The sequence below is a fragment of the Apium graveolens genome, chromosome 3 (assembly GCF_009905375.1).
Source record: "Apium graveolens cultivar Ventura chromosome 3, ASM990537v1, whole genome shotgun sequence".
Classification (NCBI taxonomy): Eukaryota; Viridiplantae; Streptophyta; class Magnoliopsida; order Apiales; family Apiaceae; genus Apium; species Apium graveolens.
Window position 1 is genome coordinate 2,006,332 of NC_133649.1, and position 24,113 is coordinate 2,030,444.

The 24,113-nt window shown below is 34.8% G+C and overlaps 4 protein-coding genes and 1 pseudogene across 4 annotated transcripts; 2 read left to right on the forward strand and 3 right to left on the reverse strand.

The window, feature by feature from the left end:
* Positions 1–1,141: 1,141 nt before the first annotated feature.
* Positions 1,142–4,376, forward strand: LOC141711249 (putative glucan endo-1,3-beta-glucosidase GVI; annotated as a pseudogene).
* Positions 4,377–6,160: 1,784 nt separating this feature from the next.
* LOC141711384 (uncharacterized) lies at positions 6,161–8,310 on the forward strand. Its single transcript, XM_074513806.1, has one exon. It carries the CDS (start codon positions 6,364–6,366, stop codon positions 8,212–8,214), a length of 1,851 nt encoding a protein of 616 aa, XP_074369907.1. The 5' UTR covers positions 6,161–6,363; the 3' UTR covers positions 8,215–8,310.
* Positions 8,311–8,403: 93 nt separating this feature from the next.
* LOC141711383 (oligopeptide transporter 4-like) lies at positions 8,404–12,540 on the reverse strand. Its single transcript, XM_074513805.1, has 6 exons — positions 11,900–12,540; positions 10,979–11,076; positions 10,265–10,828; positions 9,918–10,170; positions 9,533–9,715; positions 8,404–9,433 (listed from the first exon to the last, which is right to left on the reverse strand). The coding sequence occupies exons 1-6, from the start codon at positions 12,401–12,403 to the stop codon at positions 8,816–8,818; spliced, it is 2,220 nt and encodes a 739-aa protein (XP_074369906.1). The 5' UTR covers positions 12,404–12,540; the 3' UTR covers positions 8,404–8,815.
* Positions 12,541–13,335: 795 nt separating this feature from the next.
* LOC141710505 (oligopeptide transporter 2-like) lies at positions 13,336–16,367 on the reverse strand. Its single transcript, XM_074513071.1, has 6 exons — positions 15,864–16,367; positions 15,630–15,727; positions 14,903–15,466; positions 14,522–14,774; positions 14,134–14,316; positions 13,336–14,046 (listed from the first exon to the last, which is right to left on the reverse strand). The coding sequence occupies exons 1-6, from the start codon at positions 16,365–16,367 to the stop codon at positions 13,429–13,431; spliced, it is 2,220 nt and encodes a 739-aa protein (XP_074369172.1). The 3' UTR covers positions 13,336–13,428.
* Positions 16,368–19,935: 3,568 nt separating this feature from the next.
* Positions 19,936–23,265, reverse strand: LOC141711385 (putative pentatricopeptide repeat-containing protein At5g52630). The gene is made up of 2 exons (XM_074513807.1): positions 23,016–23,265; positions 19,936–22,589 (listed from the first exon to the last, which is right to left on the reverse strand). The coding sequence occupies exons 1-2, from the start codon at positions 23,118–23,120 to the stop codon at positions 20,400–20,402; spliced, it is 2,295 nt and encodes a 764-aa protein (XP_074369908.1). The 5' UTR covers positions 23,121–23,265; the 3' UTR covers positions 19,936–20,399.
* Positions 23,266–24,113: the final 848 nt, after the last annotated feature.

Below are 24,113 nucleotides of genomic sequence, written 5' to 3' on the forward strand. Positions count from 1 at the left end.
CATTACGTGGGCAGGTCTTTTTAGGAGAAAAAAGGGGGAAGTTAAAGAATATCACACTCAAAACATACGCATAAACGTATGTATCTTTGACCCCGGCTGGAATCCTAACAGTCGTCTGACACCCCGGATTTGCAACATCAGCTTTTCAGAGTCCGGTCAAATCAAATGTCAGGAGTGTACTTATCCACCAAACCGTGACCAAAATCCAAAATCAAAATCGACTAACCAAGTCAACCCCGGAGTCTCATCCCCATTTGACCCCGGGGTTAAGGGGCATCAAATCAAACAAACCCCCAATTTTTTTCTAAGTACTTCAAGGGATCCCACCTTGAACTGCAATCAAAGGACTACACGAGTCAACCCCGGAGTCTCATTCCCATTTGACCCCGGGGTTAGGGGCAACAAATCAATCAAACCCCTGAAAACTTTTCCTAAGGCGTCGCGACACAATGATAAATTACTCTACTCCCCCATCCGGGTAAACCCGCATAAGGGAGTGGGGGGCAAATGATAGCCTATAATAATATAGGCCCAATTACAAGAGCCCAGGGAGTACTCAGCTTTAACCTTGAAGGGCCCAGGACACGTGGCGACATCACCACCGTCCGGGTGCCCGGGATCCGGAACGTTCCTACGGTCCGGATCCGGTAGTACTCTGACGCATCCCAGGCGTCCAGATACCCTACAGTCCAAAAGGCACACCTATGGTCCAGATTAAAAGGTGCAAACCCCTAAACCATAGTAGGAGGCCTATAAAAGGTAGGACAGAAGGAAGGTTACAGGTTACAATCTCACATACTCTCTCTCCCACACGTACTTACGCATACACACATATACACACGTACGCACCTTAAATACACCGGCATAATTCCGCTTTGCCTCTCTTCTCCTTAAAACCCTTTCTCATTCTTACGCCGGAGGTGCCGCGGGGACGCCACCCCCTCCGGTTCTGTTTTGTAGGTTCCCACCCTACAGCTACACCGCACGCCGCCGCCGTTTCCGTCCAAAAGGAGCTTGAATCCGGGCCCAGCAAGAAGAAGGCCCGGGGTGATTTGGGATTATCAATCACAAACCACCTTTTACTGCACAGCCATTCGTCGACGGTCTTGTTTTGTTGGATTTGATATATATCATAAAAGCCATGGCGTTTCTTATCGAATCCATGGATGTGAAGAATGATCATGTTTGATTGGATTCTGCTTGGTCTAGTTTGTTAATGTGGTGTTAATGTGGAAGGGGGATTCTAAGGAGAAGTAAACCTTTTTTGCCTATATAATTTGTTGAGTTTCAATGTTTTCAGACCTCGTTAACCATCTGTTTGATATTTATTATTATTCAGTTTCAAACAATTTTAGATATTAGCCTTGGAGATGTTCTTAACTGTATGTTGATTTGTTGTTCATATTCTATTTGTTATCATGGATTCATGAACCAATAATCTCAACTAAACTACCAAGTTTGAGTTTCAATGTTTCCGGGCCTCGTTAACAATCTGTTTGATATTTATTATTATTATGTTTCGAACAATTCTAATTGATTTTAGTGATTTGCTTGCTTAAAGAGTATCCTAAATTGTACGTTGAAATGTTGTTCATATTCTATTTGTTGGCTCATGGATTCATGAACCAATAATCACAACTAAACTACTCTGCGATTCTCAGGTTTCGGTTTCAAAATCTTACAAACAATTGCATTTTGCATTGTTCATGTCTTTCACAGAAAGAATGTCAATTTTTTGAAATAACAAGTTAATTCTAACTCGCACATTTATAATTTGATTATTTTTAGTAAAAGTAAGAAGCTCGATACCAAAGTGTCCTAAAAAAGTTTACTATCATCTTATACTATTTAACAAATTCGAAAAAAGTAACTGAACTCCATGAAGCTTAGTGATTTCAACAGATAAGGAAAAAAAGGTATTTATTATTTTTTTGCAAAATGTCATATATTTTTTTGTCACAAAAAATTCGAGATTCATTTTGAAATTCAATCTGAACCTATCATAATTTCTATAATATTTCCCATTATTTAATTTATGATTCTGCAAGCTCATTATTTACCAACCACATTTCCAATCAACTTATCAATTAGTTGTGTTAACTTAATTTACATACTAATCTTACTCTAATTTTTAGCAATTACCAGTTAATTAAACAAATTCAACTTACATAATTACTTAATTTGAGTTTCTTCAAAGAAATAACATTTATCCAATTAGAAATACCTCTCAAACAATAAAATAAGAGTGAAGATAGTACCCATTGTTCTGCAATTTGCATAAAATTGTTTCACTTCTATAAGATAGCGGATGAAAAATACTTTTTTTGGAGATGTTCATATAATATAAGATTTTTATGAATAATTAAGTTAATTAATTAAAATTTTTAATAAAACTTTTAAGTAAAGTTGAGATAATTCGGTAAAATCAGCATATATCAAAAAATAGGTATGATACCGAAATTTTTAATATTTCGTACATATGCACCTTGTGCATGCACAAAACTTTTCCCCTTAAATTTTATCAATAACATTTAATATGAAAATATAATGATATTGTTTTTGGGAATTTAGGAATCTCAGAGCTTTGCTAGATATATCCACATGTATATAAGAAATTATGAATTTTTTTTTTTGCAAAATGTTATACAGTTGTTTTAAACTGTAGCAGCTTAGAGATTTATTTTAGATATTTATGTATTATATTGAAATTCAAATTTTCCTTATTGACAGTATATATTATATGAAACTGTTTAAGTAAAATGTTATAATTTCATACCTAAACTACTCTAATTAAATTTAATACTGTTTTGGAGTAGTTTCTTTTGATACACTCCACCAACAACAAATTTGGCATGTAGATCCTAATTTTTTTTCAAATAATGTGGGGAGATAACAATTGTGTATTTGTGTGGACTATTATGAATTCTCTTAATTAATGTACTACATGAAATTTAAAATTATTCAATTTGGGTATTTAAAAATTTTCTACAATATCTTTTCATTATTCAATTTATGATTCTGCTAGCTCATTATTTACCAATCAACTTATGAATTGGTTGCTTTAACTTAACTTACATACTTATCTAATTCCACTTTCATCAACTTTCCAATTAATTAGATAAATTTGATTTGCACATTTACTTGATTGAAGTTTCTTCAAATATATCACACTTATCCAATATATTGCTATATTTAAATTTAATCAGGCATATATAAATTTATAACACAAACTAATACATGTGCCCTATCTCACTCGCATTGTTGTGTCCAAACCTTGAGCATTTTTTTATAAAATGTCAAGGTTTTTTATTTTCCTGTTTTTTTCAATTTTGTTTCGAACTGCGTCCTGTGATTTTGGTTCCATCGGAGTGAACTATGGCCGAATCGCAGATAATCTTCCGGACCCCTTGAAAGTCGTAGAGCTTCTTAAATCTAATGGCATTAATCGCGTTAAAATTTTCGACACCGATGCTTCTGTTCTATCTGCATTGGCCGGTTCAGGCATCAGTGTCACAGTTGCAATGCCTAATGAGGTTCTCGCTTCTGCTGCGTCTGACAAATCGTCGACTGATGCCTGGATCAAGTCCAATATAGCCCCGTTCTATCCGAATACTAAAATTGAGGCTATAGCTGTGGGGAATGAAGTGTTTGTGGATCCAAAAAACACTCCTTATTTAGTACCAGCCATGCATAACATGTTTGTTTCCCTGCAGGGACTAAATTTCGATATTAAAGTGTCCTCTCCTGTTGCTCTCAGTGCCCTCGAAAATTCTTACCCTCCGTCATCAGGATCATTTAAGGCCGAGTTGATTGAACCTGTTATTATACCAATGCTCAATTTAATTCGACAGACTGGTTCTTATTTTATGGTCAATTCTTACCCGTTCTTCGCTTATGAAGCCAACACTGACACCATCTCCCTAGACTACGCGTTGCTTAACCCCAACAGCGGTGTCAAAGACTCGGGCAATGGGAGGGTTTACAAGAGCCTTTTCGAAGCCCAGCTTGATGCAGTATTTGCCGCTCTTGATGCCTTGCATTTTAATGACATTAAAGTTGTCGTTTCCGAGACTGGCTGGCCCTCTGCAGGCGGGGACAAAGAACTTGGTGCTGGAGTCGAAAATGCAGCTTCTTATAACGGAAATCTTGTGCGCAGAGTACTCACTGGGGGTGGCACCCCTTTAAGGCCTAACGATAAACTCAATGTCTTTTTATTCGCACTGTTTAACGAAAATCAAAAGACCGGTCCTGTTTCCGAAAGAAATTATGGCCTTTTTTATCCGAACGAACAGAAAGTTTACGATATTCCTTTGTCGTTGAATGCATTGAACAAAGGAGGAGGTTTGAGTGGGACGTGCAATTTCGGTATGATGTGATTACTCAAATTCGAAGTTTAAATTTATATTTTTTATATTCCCCCCCTAAATTAGTGTAGTTTTTATCGAAAACACAAGTGTACGAGTTAGGCGAGTAACAAACGGTACTGTAATAACTCGTTTAATAACAAACCAGCAATAAACTGCACTGTAATACCTCGTTCAATAGCAAACCCTGTTATACGAAAACTAAAGTGCAGATTGTTTTTTGTTATGTTTTCAGCTTTGGGCAGCTGCGAGACTCCTACAAATGGTGCAGGCACTCAGAAGTCAGGGCCACTCTTGAAATGCCTGGTGTGGTGGTTCAATTTTTACTGTTCTTTTTTAACTAGGCATATTGAAGAGTAGCGCTTACCAGCTTATATAGTTCAAGAGGATATAGAATTTAATATTTTATGTAATGGTATCAGGCTCTAGATAGGCTTCTTTCTTTATTGAGTTTATATATTTTTGCTTAGAATTGATATTAATCTATAAGAAATATGCATGTAAGTAAGTATTCAGCGAGTTATACGAGTAGGTAGTGTATTTTAGTGATAAAATTAACAAATTTATAATCAAATCGGATAATTACTAATATATCCCTGGTATATTTATATTAAAAGAAAATTGTACTCATCTCATTTAGGTGAGTATGTACTTAGAAATATTAAGAGCTCTGTAATATATTCCTTCTTTATATTGTGACAAGCTGCATTTTTAATAATTTTAGTTTCTCTTACCTTTTGAGTAGTGCTAGGTTCCCCAAATATCTTATCCAAAAAATTTATGACTTATTTTTAATTTGTGGGCGCATATTAATGCATGCGGGTTCCCATTTTATTATTAGGAAGATTATCAACAATTCATGTGATACATCAGATTTGGGGAAATATTTGGGATAAAAATTTGGAATTTCTAACATTTTTCACCGTGATTTGAGAAATTTTTGTGAAAACTTTGTTAGAAGCTCTCTCAAAGGCAAAATCACTGATTAATTGAGTAAAGGGAGCAATTTGACTTGTATATTACATACTGGCTTAAATTAAGACGATTAATCAGAATTCAATGATTTAGTAGATTTTGAGGAATCTTGATATTCAAATGAAACTATCTATTTAAAAATAGGAAAATGTTAAACATAGCCGGACTATGTTTAAGAATTAAATACATGTATTTTTTCTGTCAAAATTTACCTTTACCTCCTTAAATATCAATATGAGCGTAAATTATAATATGGCAAGTGTTGAAAATTAAATTTTCATCCATATAGAATAGGTAAAAATCATTGCTCTCCACCCTTATATCTTCTTAGTAAAAATTATAGACAATTATTTTAGATAATACTTTTCAGCCCATATCAAACCCCTTGGCTACAAGTTTACAAAATCATTATAGCCAAATATTTTGCATTTTAGCAGAGATGCTCTTTAGGACGTACTCGCAGTGAGTCCGAAAGCTTTTCTAATATTAATGCACGGGGGTTCTTATGTAATTATATAACTTGACTAAAAATTTACTAATTTTATCATTAAATTCCCCTACGTACTCATGTACCTTTACATACTTAGGGGAATTTTTCTAATAATAAAATTATTTTATTCTATAAATTACTAAATTAGTAGTACAAGTGGAGACTTAATGTTTTGGGCCTAAGACTTACCTAAACGAGACAAACACTTCAGTTTAAAGTATAACCCTCAAAGCAGGCCCATTAAGAAAGCCCAAAATAAAACTAAGCCTTTTTTTCTTTATAAAAACATACAAATAAAATAAACCCACATTTTTTATCACCATCTCTGAGCACCAAAAATCTCTGTATAAATTTTCGGATAAGCTGCAAAAATTTAAGCAACAGAGGAAGCTTTGTGCTCATAAATTCACCAAACAGTAAGCTCACTTGTATGTCCTCGTTTACTCTTTTTTTCTCGTAAACTAAACTTTTAATGTTTCGTATTTAATAATATATATAAGTACAATACTTATATAGGACTTAAAAGTTGAGTTTATGGATTTATTGGTGCCTATACAGCAAACCCATGAAGGGTTATGTTTATTACATTCTGTGTGTAATGATAGTAGAAAGATTCAATCTTTAAGGTTTAAAGATAGGGTTAGAGTTGGATTTAGTAATAGTGTAGCTAAAGTGTTTGATGGGAAAAATTCATGTTCTTTTGTTGTTTGTGGTGGGAATGGTGATGGGTTGAGGGGAAAGAAGGGTTTTACGGAGAAAAGGCGAAAAATGGTATCTGCCATTTCGAGGTCTGGGAGTGTTGGTTTGAATGGGGAAATGAATGGTTTTGATGTTAGGAATGGGGGGAGTTCGAGTTTGAGTAAGTATAGTTGTTCGCGGAATTTTGAGGAGTATGAGAGTAATAATTGTCTTCGTAGATTGGTTAAGAGTGGGGAGTTGGAGGAGAGTTTTAGGTTTTTGGAGAGTATGGTTTATCGGGGTGATATTCCGGATATTATTCCTTGTACGAGTTTGATTAGGGGGTTTTGTCGACTTAGGAAAACGAAGATGGCTACTAGAGTTTTGGAAATTCTTGAGGAGTCTGGTGCTGTTCCGGATGTTATTACTTATAATGTGTTGATTAGTGGGTATTGTAAGGTGGGAGAGATTGATAATGCGTTAGAGGTTTTGGATAGGATGAGTGTTGCGCCTGATGTTGTTACTTATAATACTATCTTGCGTAGTTTATGTGATCGTGGAAAACTTAGTCAAGCAATGGAAGTTCTTGATAGGCAGTTACGGAAGGAGTGTTATCCTGATGTCTTTACGTACACGATTTTGATTGAAGCCACTTGTAAGGAAAGTGGGGTAGATCAAGCAATGAAGCTGTTGGATGAAATGAGTAGTAAAGGTTGTAAACCGGATGTTGTTACTTATAATGTCCTTATCAATGGTATTTGCAAGGAAGGGAGGTTGGATGAAGCAATCAAATTTTTAGATAATATGTCATCATTGTATGGGTGCCGGCCAAATGTGATCACTCATAATATAATTCTACGTAGCATGTGTAGCACTGGTAGGTGGATGGATGCTGAAAAGCTTTTGACGGAGATGGTTCGCAAAGGGTGTTCTCCTAGTGTTGTTACCTTTAACATATTAATTAATTTTTTATGTAGGAAAGGACTATTGGGTCGAGCAATTGATATTTTGGAGCAGATGCCTAAGCATGGATGTACTCCGAATTCATTGAGCTACAATCCATTGCTTCATGGATTTTGTAAAGAAAAGAAAATGGACAGGGCAATCGAATATCTGGAGATTATGATGTCTAGAGGGTGTTACCCTGATATTGTGACATATAATACTCTGCTCACTGCTTTATGCAAAGATGGAAAAGTTGGTATAGCGGTGGAAATACTTAACCAGCTAAGTAGCAAAGGTTGCTCTCCTGTTTTGATCACTTACAATACAGTGATTGATGGCCTTGCAAAAATAGGAAAAACAGAGTCTGCTATAGAGCTGTTGGATGAAATGCGAGGAAAGGGTCTCCAACCTGATATAATTACATATTCATCACTTGTTGGAGGGCTTAGCAGAGAAGGTAAGATTGAGGAGGCTGTTAGTTTCTTTTATGACTTGGAAGGACTCGGTGTTAGGCCTAATGCTATTACCTACAATACTCTAATGCTGGGGCTTTGTAAAGCTCGTAGAACTGATCGTGCCATTGACTTCTTAATCAGTATGGTAGCAAAGGGATGTAAACCTACTGAAGTTACTTACACTATTCTCATTGAAGGTTTGGCTTACGAAGGCCTGACGAAGGAAGCCTTGGAGATTTTAAGTGAGTTGTGCTCCAGGGGAGCTGTGAAGAGAAGTTCTGCACAACAGATGGTGGCCAAGATCTAGATTATGAATGAGTTGTAATGATATTTTCTTGAATCTACTTCATTTCTGGATAATTAAACCTTTTAGTTTTTAATACCTTCTCTTGTTTTACAACAAGCTAATGACTGTCATGCGTGACAAGCAAAATCCAAACCAATTTTGTCAATTGAAGAAAAGTTGCTACACTGCTGTTTCCGCTGTTTGGACTCAAAGGTTTGCATTCTCTTCATTCAGTAAGTATCACATTGCTCTTAATTGCAAAAGTCCAGATATATTATTGGTGTCCTAAACTGTTAATACATTAATATTTTTTCATCTATCATGGCTTTCAGTGGTTTAAGCTTAAGCCAATTCGAGCAGATTGTTATAACTTTATCCTGAATTTACTTTAGAATCAGCTTGAACTGTACATTTCTCAGTTTACAAACCTTGTGTAGCTGAGTTTAAAGTTTTCAATACAAAGCCCTGTAGGCTGTAGGTAGTGATCTGGCAGTTGCAATAATATTTCCCGGAAAATCTAAAATTGCTGCACCCTTAATCATATGAAAAGTTCACACACTAGAGAATATATGATCCAACTATCTAATTTTCACCTAAACTTGCATAAAATGATAAATCAAATTCAAGAATATAATGGACAGCCATCAACTGCAACACCCTTTGCAGTTGGACATGTAGCTAGATCACAGTGCTCGCCATTCGATCCCCACCACGATATGCTTATGTTTTCCATGCTTAAAGTGAAATACAAAAGCACCCCCATGAATGCTAATCCTGCATCAAATGCTGCAGAAAGAACATAATTGTACCTCTTCCACCAGTCTTTCCTGTATCTGAAAACAAAGAAATTGAACACTATGCCAAAGAAAATCCAGCTGTTGTAATTCAAGCTTGTTGCAGGAGGCATCATAGCTGTCGAGCCAAATACTACAGGAAGGTTTATCAGTTTAATCCACTTTTGATCTGGAAAGCATTTGTGTAGTAGCCATACGAGTATTGGACCTAAAGCACCTATTAGGAAGCACCAGTTAAGCTTAGAGTAATTCCCAAGCTGACCGAAGATCCGTATGGGGCCTACTAGGCCCCAGATAACCGACGCATCAAAGAACACTCTGTCATTAGGGCACGTCCACGGGCTGTTGGGTGGGAGGAGTTGATCCTGGCATATGTTCTCGATAGTATTTAAGAGCCACCAAGCGACACCAAGGTTGATTGATCCAGCTAGTATTGTTCCGACAAACTGTTAATGATAAATATGGGTGTCATCAAACATAAATTTCATTAGGCATGATAATGAGGGCTCAAACTGAGTTTGATGTACATTGAAAAGGTGTTGTACCTGAACTATGAACATCGATCTTGGTGGAACTTTCATGTAGTGGCCTAATTTGAAATCATTTAGAAAGGAAACTGCCTGTGTCATGCTCATGTAACCAAAAGTTTTGAAGCAAACATTCGCAATTGGCCTTCCTGGGTAAATGATACCCATTACATACTCTGTGATGATGTTCAGTCCTGGTGTCTACAACCAAAATATTGTTAGGGAAACTGCAAAATACTCGAATCTTTAGACGAATGCAAACATGTAGAAGTTAAACAAGTTGTTTTAGAATGCATTGCTGGTTCTTGATATAGACCAAAGACATGGTTGTTTGAAATTCAGTTGAGAAGATGCAAACTTTACTCGAGGACTCAATTGGAACGAAGCACTACCGATTACTCACCTGATTTGTGGTTGCTGTTATGACACTGATGGGAAGAGTGAATATTAAGGCCATCCCCGCAGCAAAGAGGAGTCCCCACCATGGCAATTGGACCTGATCGTTCATAAAAATGCAGAGGACGAGGGATAGAACAAGAGCCCCAGCCAGCATTACGTGAAACCACCAGTTTGGTATGTCCTTGTACTTCTTCATTAGTTTTGTGTGTATATCTTCCTTTCCTTTATGTGCAGCTTTGTATTGGCTGAGTATCTCTCTGTTAAGACAGATCCATCTCACAGTTCAAGTAATAAAACGCAGTTCTAATATTACATCAGTCACATAGTTTGACATAGGAATCCTTGAATTACCTTCCATTGAACGCGGCCACATGAGTTAGAGTAGCGATAACAGCAGCAAAACCACATCCGTAGGTAACAGCGAAGAAGGTACTGAGATAAATAGGTCCCTGCTCATGATACGCTGGTATGTCTAGCTGAAAGTTATTATTAACAATCGCAGTAACATTATATACATGGCCTTGAGAGGTATATAAATGTGAGGAGAAGATGGGGAAAGTTTTGGCCTTGTACAAATTCAATCCCCAATATGTCACCGGAGTTAAAACATAGAGTATAAGCGTGTATCCCACCATTACATTGACAATGGCAAAAAATGGAGTAATCAGAGGACTGCCTAGATATGAGGCTACAACAGACCAGTCTACCGTAAAGGAGGCAATTCCTAGTCCTCGCATGCCTGATCCAAGTTGTTGTGCTGTCACGGATTTTGGAAGGGCCCAACAGAGCAAGGAAAGATTGCTCAGTGTGGGGAAGAGGTAGCCTGGGAAGACATACCAGGAGAAGCTGCAGATTAGGGCAATGACAAAGAATTTGCCTCGTGACATTCGTTGAGTATCTTTCTCATGGAGGGCTCTGCACATTGTAATAGAAATTTAGTTTGTTTCAGTGTCTAGCTTGAATAGACTACTAGCTTTCATTTTTGCTTCTTAACATCAGTTGCATGATATATAAACAGATTAAACCTTTCGATGTGAAAAGCAAACAGGATTGCGATGATCTTACCTAAACAGAGATACCTGAACCAGACTACTTGGCCACCACATATGCGCTGGATCCACCACGTACTTCCTCAGAAGCCCTGCCCAACCGTACCCCAGTACCTGCATTATTGCAATGACAATCAGAGGAAATGAAAGTCGAGTTTAGTTTCTGCACTTTCGTTGTAAAAATCGATTTTATGCTTAATACAGGGATAAACTAGTTACAGAACTTTCTAATACCTAGTTTCTATCAATCACACATCCTTTGAATTTCTTTTCCCCCTGTGTAAGAGATTTCATACTTGAAAATACCGAACTTTCTAGTGCACCCTCAGGCCTCGGGCACCTTAGAGCAACTCCAACCTACTAGCTATCTGTGTTTTAGCTATTCAAGGATTGAAGTAGCTATTCAACAACTCCAACACTAGTCACACAAACAAAAAATTGCAGGCAGGGTTTAAATTTTATCTGAGCCCCGTTTACCTTAACCTGGCGGATGTCTTAATAACAAGAGGTCGAAATTCATGTAAATTAGAGGCACAATTATTACAAACACATGGGAGGACTCGAACCCGAGTCTCTCCCTAAACTGAGCTGTGATATCATGTTAAGTAACCAGCACTAAAACCTTAAGGTGTGGTAAAGGAAGGCTCAGTTGCACTAAAACCTCACTAAAACCTTAAGGTGTGGTAGAGGAATGCTCAGTCGCACTAAAACCTCACTAAAACCTTAAGGTGTGGTAGAGGAAGGCTCACTCCGTCGCACTAAAACCTCACTAAAACCTTAAGGTGTGGTAGAGGAAGGCTTAGTCGCACTAAAACCTTAAGGTGGTAGAGGAAAGCCCCAACAAAACTTTAAGATGGCAGAGGAAGACTTATACTCTTTAAACAATGCAAACATCAACAATTAAAAAAAATAGATTGAAGCCAGGTTTCTAGTATACCTGAGTAGTGATAACAAGAATCCAACTAGCCCAAAACGAGATTTTCCTATGATAAAACGCGCGAACAATATTAACAATCCCAACAGCATAAGCTGCGCCATTACCAAACGCAGAACCCGCATTAGCAAATATCGAAATCAACACATGCTCCTTCGTGTTAAACGGACCAGGATTCAACGAAAACTCCCTGGAACCGAACCCCGGAACCCTAAACCTCGCAGTTGGCAACACCGCAGCCATAAACTTCCCTGTAGGAAGCGTAGCAACTTGCACAGATATCATAGTAATCAGTAGCGGCTCGGTTCGATAACTGAAAAACGTGTTCAGAAACGATAACAAACAGCAGGAAGTGAGTCCCAGGAACCACATTCGAAATGTCCAGACAGGCAGTGCCGGATCATCGAAATTCGAGACGGTGAGACGCACTTGTTCGACTGGTGACACTTCTTCGCCAGTGTCTGTGTTTTTGTTTGCAGGAGAATCTTGAATCTCCATAGCCGCCATGGAGATGCAGATGCTTTGATGAAATGTGATTGTAAAGTGAGTTTGTGTTAAATGTTACGTGTTTTGTTGTAAATAGACCTGGTAAGTTGTTGGTTAGAGAAATTGGTATGGAGTTGGAATCACCGAAATTTATCCGTTTTTTCAGGATTATAATTGTTATTATCCTATTCGGATACTGATAATATGAATTTAAACTTGAAATCTTGGATGGGGATGAATACATGTACCAAATTCATTCCGACCTGAATGAATCTGATCGAAGCCATTATTTTATTTGGAATTTTTATGATCAAAACAGATTTAGTGTCGGATTTGGTTTGACTAACTATTTTAAAAAAATTAAATATAATATTTATTCTAGCATATTTCATTATTATAAATAAAAAATGTACATATATTTTGAGATTTTTCCAAAATACCGTAATTTTTAAAAAACATTTAAAAATACTGTCATTTTTAAACTTATTTTCAAATTACAATTTTTTAAATTTCATTTTCAAACATACTATTTGCAACGTGTGCAATCTCTTAAGCAACTTTTGTTTTATTTTTCTCAAAGTTGATTTTAAGGTTGCAAATTTAAAACACAACAAATGCAACCTTAAAATCAATCTATTCAAAATTGAAATTAAGTTGCACAAGTATTTTTCAAAATGAAACTTAAAAACATAATATTATTAAAAATAACTTTAAAAATGTTAATTTTTTTGTAAATGAGTTTAAAAATATAATATTTTGGATAATTACTCATATTTTTAATCAAAAAAAATATACGTGACCTACTTATTGTTAAGTTCTGCGAACAAACAAACTTGTTTGATAATTAATTACACACGCAACAAATACCAAAAATCAACAAACTTACATTATCATAAAATCAGAAATCTGTAGACAACTTTTACCAAACAACTACAGGAACATAATATGTAACGAAACAACTAGCCAAACAAATTAGTTTCACCTTGAGAGTCTACAACCAAACTAACCAAGTTTCACCTTAACTTGCAAGAACTTAACAACCAAATTCAAGAATATAATGGACATCCATCAACTGCTATACCTTTGGCAGTTGGACATTCAGCAAGCTTGCATTGCTCATCAGTCGATCCCCACCACGAAATGCCTATGTTTTCCATGCTCAAACTGAAGTACAAAAGCACTCCCATGAATGCTAATCCTGCATCCAATGCTGCAGACAGAACATAATTGTACCTCTTCCACCAGTCCTTTCGGTATCTGAAAACGAAGTAATTGAAGACTATTCCCACAAAAATCCAGCTGTTGTAGTTCAAGCTTGTTGCAGGAGGCATCATAGCAGTTGCTCCAAATAGTACTGGAAGGTTTATCAGTTTAATCCACTTTTGATTTGGAAAGGCTTTGTGTAGCAGCCACACGATAATTGGACCTAAACCGCCTAGCAGGAAGAACCAGTTGAGCTTACTGTAAATTCCAAGAGGACCAAAGATTCGTATAGGACCTACTAGTCCCCAGATCACCGATGCATCAAAGAAGACTTTGTCACTAGGACATGTCCATGGACTGTTAGGTGGGAGTAGTTCTTTCTGGCAAATGTTGTGGATAGTGCTTAAGAGCCACCAAGCAACACTAATGTTTATTGTTCCAGCTAGTACAGTTCCGATAAACTGTTAATTGATGAAAATGAGTGTGATCAAACATAAAGTTCAAGAGTTTAGGAACTGGACTGGATGTGTAGTGGAGAAGTGTGATACCTGAACTATGAACATCGATCTTGGTGGAACCTTCATGTAATGGCCTAATTTGAAGTCGTTTAGAAAGGAAACTGCCTGATTCATACTCATGTACCCGAAAGTTTTAAAGCAAACATTTGCAATAGGTCTTCCTGGATAAATGACTCCCATTACATACTCTGTGATGATGTTTAGTCCTGGTGTCTGCAGCCAAAATATTATTACCAACAATAGAAAAGTGCAAAATACTCGAATGTAGAGTATGAATAGAAACATTTAGAAGTTAAACCGTTGTTTCAGAATGGATTTCTGGTTATTGACATAGGCCAGAAACATCGTTATATGCAGTTAAGAAAATGCAAAATTTACTTTAGGACTCTATTGGAACGAGGCACTACCGATTACTCACCTGGTTTGTGGTGGCTGTTATGACACTAATGGGAAGAGTAAATATCAAAGCAAGACCAGCAGCAAAGAGGAGTCCCCACCATGGCAACTGGACCTGATCGTTCATAAAAATGCAGAGGACGAGGGATAGAACAAGAGCCCCAGCCAGCATCACGTGAAACCACCAGTTTGGTATGTCCTTGTACTTCTTCATTAGTTTTGTGTGAATATCTTCCTTTCCTTTCTGTGCAGCTTTGTATTGGCTGAGTATCTCTCTGTTAAGACAGATTCATAACGTACGTTCAGTATACTTCACGAGGCAGAAATAGTATAACACGTTATAGGAGACAATTTTAAAATTGAATCAGCATAAGAAATTTGACTTGGGAATCAGTTGAATTACCTTCCATTAAACACGGCCACATGAGATAGAGTAGCGATAACAGCAGCAAAACCACATCCATAGGTAACAGCGAAGAAGGTACTGAGATATATAGGTCCCTGCTTATCATATACTGGTATATCTAGCTGAAACTTATCATTAACAATTGAACTAACATTATATAACTGCCCCTCAGCGGTAAGCAAATCTGAGGAGAAGAAAGGGAAGGTTGTAGCCTTGTACAAATTCAGTCCCCAATACGACACAGGAGCAAAAATATAGAGAATGATCACGTATCCCACCAATATATTGACAATGGCAAAAAATGGAGTGATCAGAGGATTGCCAAGATAAGAGGCTACAACAGACCAATCTAATGTGAAGGAGGCTAATCCGAGTCCTTTCATGCCTGATCCAATTTGTTGAGCAGTCACGGAATTTGGAAGGGCCCAACAGAGCAAGGACATGTTGTTCAATGTGGGGAAAAGGTAGCCTGGGAAGACATACCAGGAGAAGCTACAAACTAGTGCAATAAAGAAGAATTTTCCTCGTGACATTCGTTTGTTTTCTTTCTCATGGAGGGCTCTGCGCGTTGTAATAAAAATTTAGTATGTTTCAGCTTCTAGCTTTTTAACATCAAGTGCAAGTCATGACTTATGATCTATAAACAGGATTCAAACCAGTACATTACACTAAAAAGTAGCTTGTTTGTCGATGTGAAAAGCAAACAGAATCGCGATGATCATACCTGAAAAGAGATACTTGAACCAGACTACTCGGCCACCACATGTACGCTGGATCCACCACATACTTCCTCAGAAGCCCTGCCCAACCGTATCCTAGTACCTGCATTATCGCAATAACAATCACAGGAAATGAAAGTTGAGTTCACTTTTCGCACTTCATCTTAAAAATCTATTTCAAATGATACTCCGTTAAGTTTGATGATGAAACTGATATATGACCTTCAGGTTTGAAGTACCTGAGTAGTGATAACAAGAATCCAACTAGCCAAAAACGAGATTTTCCTATGATAAAAAGCCCGAACAATACTAACAATCCCAACAGCATAAGCAGCACCATTACCAAACGCAGAACCAGCATTAGCAAATATCGAAATCAACACATGTTCCTTGGTATTAAACGGACCAGGATTCAACGAGAACTCCCTGGAACCAAACCCCGGAATCGTAAACCTCGTAGTAGGCAACACTCTAGCCATAAACTTGCCTATAGGAAGTGTAGCAACTTGTACACATATCATAGTAATCACTAGAGGTTGAGTTCGATAACTGAAAAATGTGTTCAAAAACGATAACAGACCACATGAAGTGAGTCCCAGGAACCACATTCGAAATGTCCAGACAGGGAGTGTCGGATCATCGAAATTCGAGACGGTGAGACGAACTTCTTCTACAGGAGATTCTTCATTGTCAGTGTCTGTGTTCTTGTATGCATGTGAATCTCTAATCTCCAGAGCTTCCATGTGAGGTTCTCAGATGATTCTCAGATCAAATGATGATTGTCAAATGAGTTTTGTAAAATATTACTCCCTCTCTCTCTCAATTTATATGTCATACAAATTGACCTAATTTTGACAAAAAAAATCTTATAATTTATAATCGGAAAAAATTATCAAAACTGTATCATTGAAAGATTGATGTTTAATTTACTGTCAAAGTTGACCATAAAAAGTCGAACAGATAAATTGAGACGGGGAGTGTTAAGGCCTGAGCTTCATGTCAGATACTTCCTTTTGACTTTTTAGGCATATTTTAAGGTTAATAAAAATTATAGCTCTGCAAATTATTTTTAAAATTTTATTTTCCTCAATAAAAGTATACATATTAAATTTTAATTTAAAAAAAGAAATTTTTAAAAAAAGTACACAGAACCATGAATTTTTTACACCTTAAAATAGGCATAAAAAATCAAATGGACTTGTATTTTGGGACGAAGGTAGTATATTTTTTTCGAATAATAAAATTTCAGAAACTTATTTCAAAAATTTAAGACAAGTTAAACCGGTCCTAAATTGGAAATTTGGAATACTACAATTTCTCCTCATTTTTAGTATTATATTTAATATTGTGATTTTCACATACTGATTATTTAAATATTTTTGGAAAGTGAATCAAATTTGCCAGAACTGAATCGTTAAAGAATAAATTTAATAATGTAATACGAATCTGCAATTTATTCTTTTCCCACACGTTTTTATAGCGAAGATACTTTAATCATATGGGAATATTTGGAAATGAGAAGATTAAATAAAGATCAATTACAATATACAGAAACATAAATCATGATCTTCATAATCTCTAACTGTCAAAATTAGTGTTAAATGCGTATCTTCGTCACAAGCATTATATCAAATTGAGAATAATTAGGCTATTTCATTTATTTTATTTTTTTGGTCAAGATTAGGCTATTTCAATAGTATAGTCTTAAAAATTAAGAATTGGTGATATTAAGAAACAATTAAGATTCATACAAAAATTGAGACGGAGGAGACTAACACTTTGTTCCCGGGTTTTTTAGATGAAGAAAAGAAAAAAAAATATTAAGTCTTGTATAAAAGAAAAGAAAAAATTTAGTACATACTTTTTTTTCTTATGTTCCTAAATTTATGAAGAAAGGAAATGAAAGTAAAAGATTTGTTGAAATATTCAATATAACTAGCATAATAACCCGTGCGAGGCACGGATCATTTTCTAGATTTTTTTATGCATCATACAATTATAATGTTCTTTTTTTCGACAAATACAGAAAATTTTCATTAACTTGAATATAATACAATCGGCACAAACCCCAACTATCGATACAACCAGGTGGTAAAACAAATATCATACTAAAAACAATTAGATGATTTTATTTAAATAAATTATATGTACTGCTGAGTTCCCGACTAACTTACAATTAACTTACACAATATAATAAAATAAAAAATGAATAACTGAAGTCAGAATTACTTGCAATCATAATATACAATAATGTAAAATTTACAATACAATCAATATAAAAAGATGATTTTAATGAAAAATGTTACTTTTTGAAATTTAACGTATATATGTATGAAAAAATGTTATTCTTTATTTACATTATTAAGTTATATGTGTATGTGTCAGCATGTAAATTATCGTATGTTACATTTTTTAGTATATTATGATGGTTTCAATTATTTATATGCTAAATATATGATTTATGTACATTTATATTCATTATTAACATTTACCGAGACAACTGATTACTTAAATAACATGCATTTATAATTATTCAAAAATTAAAAACATGTAATAAATAAATTGCAATAACTTATACATGGTATTCACATTATCACCGACAAACAATCCATAACTATTTTTTACGCAATCGAATACCAATCATGGTTGTAACATAAAATTAAATTATAAATTAAAGATTTATTATTGATATTCATTATTTTTTCAAGAACTCAAAGGAAAAATTGTAATTATATCGTTATTTAAACTGTTTTTAAGTTTCTTTAATTACGATAAATATTTTCCTAAAATTAAATATTTTTCAATTCGATAAAGTTTTATAAATATCGGTTGAACTGGTTAATTCTTTTAAATTATTGAACAATATATATATATATATCCCTTTAAATAGTATAAAATGCATTGAATCAAGAATTTTTTTTATAAATACCCAAGTTGCAGAAAATATTTATAAAATACGGATCAATCTCATATGTACCCGTTCAACCTCATATGCAACCTTTGTCTGTATTTTTACAAATATTTTCATAAAAAATAGTATTTTGGTAAATTTCCTTGAATTAAATGCTACAATATAGTAAAGATATAATTTTTATTTGTATAATTTAAAATATTAAAATAATTCAAAATATTTGTACAATATTTTCTTGATCACTCAATATTGCTTATTGAAAAGAATTCTTTTTAAAAGGCTAGTTTTTCAAGTGAAAAATGAAAAATAAATATATTTAATAAATCATCGTAATTTTAACAAATCTCTTGAGATCTTATATCAAATTTCGATATTTTTAAAACTGGGACAACTCCCAAGAACAATTATGCTACCAGTGAATTTAGTAATTTTAATATCAATTGACTTGATCATATCAAGACCTCAAATACATTAATTTATATTAAGATAAGCTATTAAAATACTTCACATTATTGATAAGATATTCTCTGCGAGCTTGTAATTTAAATTTACTAAACGTAGAATGTGGCAATATTTTTCGGCCGGGTAATGTAATCAAATTTTGAGTATTTTTTTTAACAATAAGCCAAGTTTTGATTTCAAATTTGAAATAAAATAAAATGCATTGAGTCATTATAATTCGAACTTATCTAAATATGTAATAATAATATAGATTATTTACATATAAGAGATTATATTTTCAATATTTTTTAAAAAAAATTATATATGTGCATTTTAATTACTTTTTATAATGAAAAATATGTTAAAAATATATAAGATATATTTTCAAAGTAAAAAATGATTAATAAATAAGATAATAATTCATTTATGTACTATGCCTAACTTTATATCTGGAATTAAGTTCTTTAAAATTAACTGTTAAAATATTCAATTAACGATCCATTTTTTTGGAATTCAAGTAACTATCTTTAAAGTTAAATAAAATATTCATTTAACACACTTCCATATGATGTGTATGATAAAAAAACATATGTGACAAAATATGTAAAAAAACATATGTGACAAAATATGGTGTAGTGGTATGAGGTGTATATGTGAATGAAATAACTTGAGTTCGATTCCCACAAATCACAATTTTTATATAAATATTAAAAATAGGGGTATTTTAGTCTTTTCAACGAGACTTTTTAATCTCATCAAATTAGTAGGTGCACCCCCTTTCTTGATACTGAGACCAATATATCATTGTATTCATATTTAACTCGAGTCTACTTTCATGTTATAAATTGATCATAATTGGGTGTGCACTTATAAATGAGGGTGTGCATGTATCAGCTCTCTATAATTATTACCGCAATTAATCTTTATCTCCCAATCATTTCACTTTTGAAAAAAAAAAATTGAAATGAAATTGATTCATATTTAACCCTTTTTTCTATTCTTTTCTTTTATTTAATAATCTTTGAACACGTTAGAGAAAATAAATAATCACAAATCTTTTCTTTTCCCTCCAAGCATTTCTCTCCAAATTCAAACTCCGGACACAATGCCAGTATAAAAACAACTGCCTTAAAGCTAGTTATTTCTGCTTGAGAAAGACACCAACACTATTTCACTAATATAAACTTTGCCTGTGCCCCCATATTATGGACAACATTCTGACTAGGAGTCTAGGAGACAACTCCCCTTAAATTTTCTCAGCAAGTCAAACAACTTTCTCCAACCCCATTAGCTCCAACCTCTACATGCCTAGAGCCTTCGACATTGCCAAATGGCGAGAAATTTTAGAGAGCGTTTAACGGAAAATTAGACAAGGAGGTTAATGGACCAAAGAAGTATAGATTGATCAGCAAAGCCGGTAGTGTTAAATTAGACTGCCAAAATCCCCACATGAACATTGTCCGTTTACAAATTTGTGGAGTCGCTTGCTATCACGGATGATAATTTCCCTTTCGGTTAATACTGAGATGAGTTTGATGAAACTGTGACAATCCCTGCACATGCTGATACTCTTGATAACACGTATTGGCACTGCATTTGGTGCGTTTAGCAAACCATATGCAACAGCCAACTTTTCACTGTGATGAATGATCTTGGAAGTTGTTTTCTCTTCCTCCTCGTCGTCTGTTACCTCCAAACTTCCATGTGCCTCGTATCCAATGGTCCTGGCTTTCTCAAGTAAATCACCCAACAACAAGTCCACCTCTCCACCGGGAGGACAGGGTCGGTCATCGGGCTTAAATGAATGAACTTTGTCTCTAATGCTAATCCAGCTCCAATCCTTCAACTTTCCTACTTTCTCATCTTTCATCCTCTTTCTTACTCTTGAAACATCTTGATATCTCCCTGCATTGAGGTACATGTTCAACAACAAGACGTAGGTTTCACAATCTTTTGGATTAAGATTGAGTAGCTGTTCGGCAGCGTAAAACCCTAATTCTAATTTCCCATGACTTCTACAACCTGCAATCAGGTTTGACCATATAAACTCACTAGGTTCGAATTCCATCTGTTTAATAAAATCAAAAGCTTCATCTAACCGACCTAACCTCACATACATATCAATTAAGCATGCATAATGGTCCATCACAGGCCTGATTTTGTATTCATTTTTCATCATCTTAAAGTAAGCCAATCCCTCATCGACCATACCAGCATGGCTACAGGCTGATAGAACAGCTACGAAGGTAATCTTGTTTGGCCTGACACCAGTTAATCTCATGTCCTCAAAAAGCTGCAGCGCCTGCTGAGAGTGGCCATGCTGAGAGAAAGCTGTAATCATAGAAGTCCAAGATATCATTGTTCTTATAGACATCTCAATGAAGGCTTTACATGCTTTCTCAATGCTTCCACATTTATTGTACATGTTGAGCAATGCAGTCCCTACAACCACATCAGACAAATATCCAGTTTTAATGGTTTGAGCATGAAGCTGTTCGCCTTGTTCCAAAGCCACCAAAGCACTACATACCGTTAATACACTCGAGAAGGTAAACAGATCCGGTTTCATATTTGATCGATTCAATTTTCTAAATATGTTAAGTGCCTCCATTCCACTGCTGTGTGCCGAAAGACTATCATCCGCTTGTTCCATCATCTGGGCATGGCCTGCAATCATAGCATTCCATGTAACTAAGCTAATTGTCTCCATTCCCTCAAACAACTTCTTTGCCTCAATAATCCGTCCACATTTCAGGTACAGATACATAATAGAATTTATTACAGGTAGATTATATTGATAGCCAAGCTTAATGCTCAATGAATGCACCTGTGACCCTACATTCATAGCTTGCATTACACAGCACAAACTCAGAACACTAGTAAACGTGTATTCATTTGGTTCGACACCGTCATAGAGCATTTCAATAAACAAACTCAATCCCTGGACAGAATCACCATTATCACCACAAGCTGATATAGCCGTAGTCCACGAAATCACATTCTTATCCCCAGTTCTTGAAAATGCTTTCACCGCAGAATCCAAACTACCACATTTAGAGTATAAGCACGAAAGTGCATTCCCAATACTTGTGTCATCTTCAACTTGATATTTTACAATAAACCCATGTAACTGCTCCCCTAATTTAACAGAATACAGTAAAGTACAAGCATGAAGAACAACCCCTAATGTATAATTCGTCGGATAAGTCCCATCCTCTAACATTTCACTAAAAACCCGAATAGCAACCATAGGCTCTAAACTCTGTATGTAACCCGACATCAACGAGGTCCACGTAACAACATTTTTCTTAGGCAACTGATCAAGCAATTTACGCGCAAAATCCATCTCCCCACACTTCCCATAAACATTAACTACAAATGTCATGAGATACAAATCCTCAAAAGTCCCGGTTTTAATAATATGGGCATGAATCATTTGAGTCTCCGAAACTGATCTATCTTTTACACATTCTTGCAAAATTGGGATATAAACATTTGACTCGAAACCAGAACTACCATCTTGTATTACAGAAAGAGCCTCTCTAAAGTCCAAACTCACTGATTCATGAGATTCAACCAACTGGGTTGTGCTTGTTTTATTGTTATAACTCCCCTAAACAAAGATTAAAAAATATAAATAATTATATACAGAACATACATATATACCTTTATCGGAGTACTAATTGAAGTACTATATGTCTGGCAACACGTTCTGCAATATATTTTGTAATATTTTAAAGCGGGACACTGCTCCCGAGTTTTTAAAAGTGAAGGAAGTAAGTGATTCGGAGGTAAAGCATGGACTGGTGTGAAAGTATGTTTAATTTGCATTCATTTTTATTTGCTTTCGTTCCTTTCAAGAACTCGGGAACACAATTACGAGAAAAAGTAAAACTAGTTTACTTACCCGTCACTTATTTTCCTTCCCTTTTAAAAATCGGGAGAAGGGGAAATACTTCAATTAGTATTCCCCGTAAATTTTGCTTACAAATGATAAACACATACAATTAAGTGAAGAAATGAAGTGAAAAGATGTTACCTTCAGGTGTATGGGAAGAGAAGAAGTGTTGGGGAGGTGTTTCTTGAAGTCTGGTTCGACCTTGAGTGTGTTATTACCAACCAGAACTGAAGGCAAAGAAGCCATCAAGATTGAAAAAATTGAAGTGATTGATGAGTTTATTTGTGTTTGGACATTGATTTTGTACAACAATTTGAATGATGTTTTTGTGTAACTCTATCTTGTTCTTGTTAACTGCTATTGTTTGTTGTTGTGTGTTTGGTTGGGATTGAATATCAAACTATCTCTTTTGATCTGTTAGACCTTTTGTCTTGCCATGTCAGCTGCAAAAGATGCTGACATGTCAGCTGTAGCGGTAAATGTTGTTGACAGTTGAAATTGCTGTCATTTTCTGATTTTCTGAGAAGTAACCGAGAAGGGAGCAAAAAATCTGAATAAATCTATTTTCCCCCAAAAAAAATCTTAATATATATATATCAAAAAAAAATCTGAAAATTTCATTTATTTGAAAATAAGTTTTTGTTGAAAGTTTGTAAAATTTATTTTTTGAATCTAACTTGCTGAATTTCTAGTTAAAAAAAACATAGAAAGCAAATTACACTCATGTGCAGTGTTTACCCCAATTTTTTTCAAAAATCTCCAATTAATCCCCGATTAATCCTTACAAATTAATCGATTTAATTTTTGAAATCCGATTAATATTTATAAATTATTTTTGAATTATACTTTTTATAATAAATAAGATAAATATATTAAATATTATTAAAATATTTAAATATATCCAATTTTTGTTCCGATTAATCCATCTGATTAATCCCCGATTTACATATTAATCCCTAATCGATACCTAAACCAATTATTACTCATTGCCGATTTTTACAAGCTCATGATGGTTGTAAAAATCGATAATCGGTATTAATCGGTTTAGGTACCGATTAGGGATTAATCGGCAAATCGGGGATTAATCGGAGGGATTAATCGGAACAAAAATCGGATATATTTAAATATTTTAATAATATTTAATATATTTACCTTATTTATTATGAAATATATAATTAAAAAATAATTTATAAATATTAATCGGATTTCAAAAAATAGATCGGCCAAATATTTTTTAAG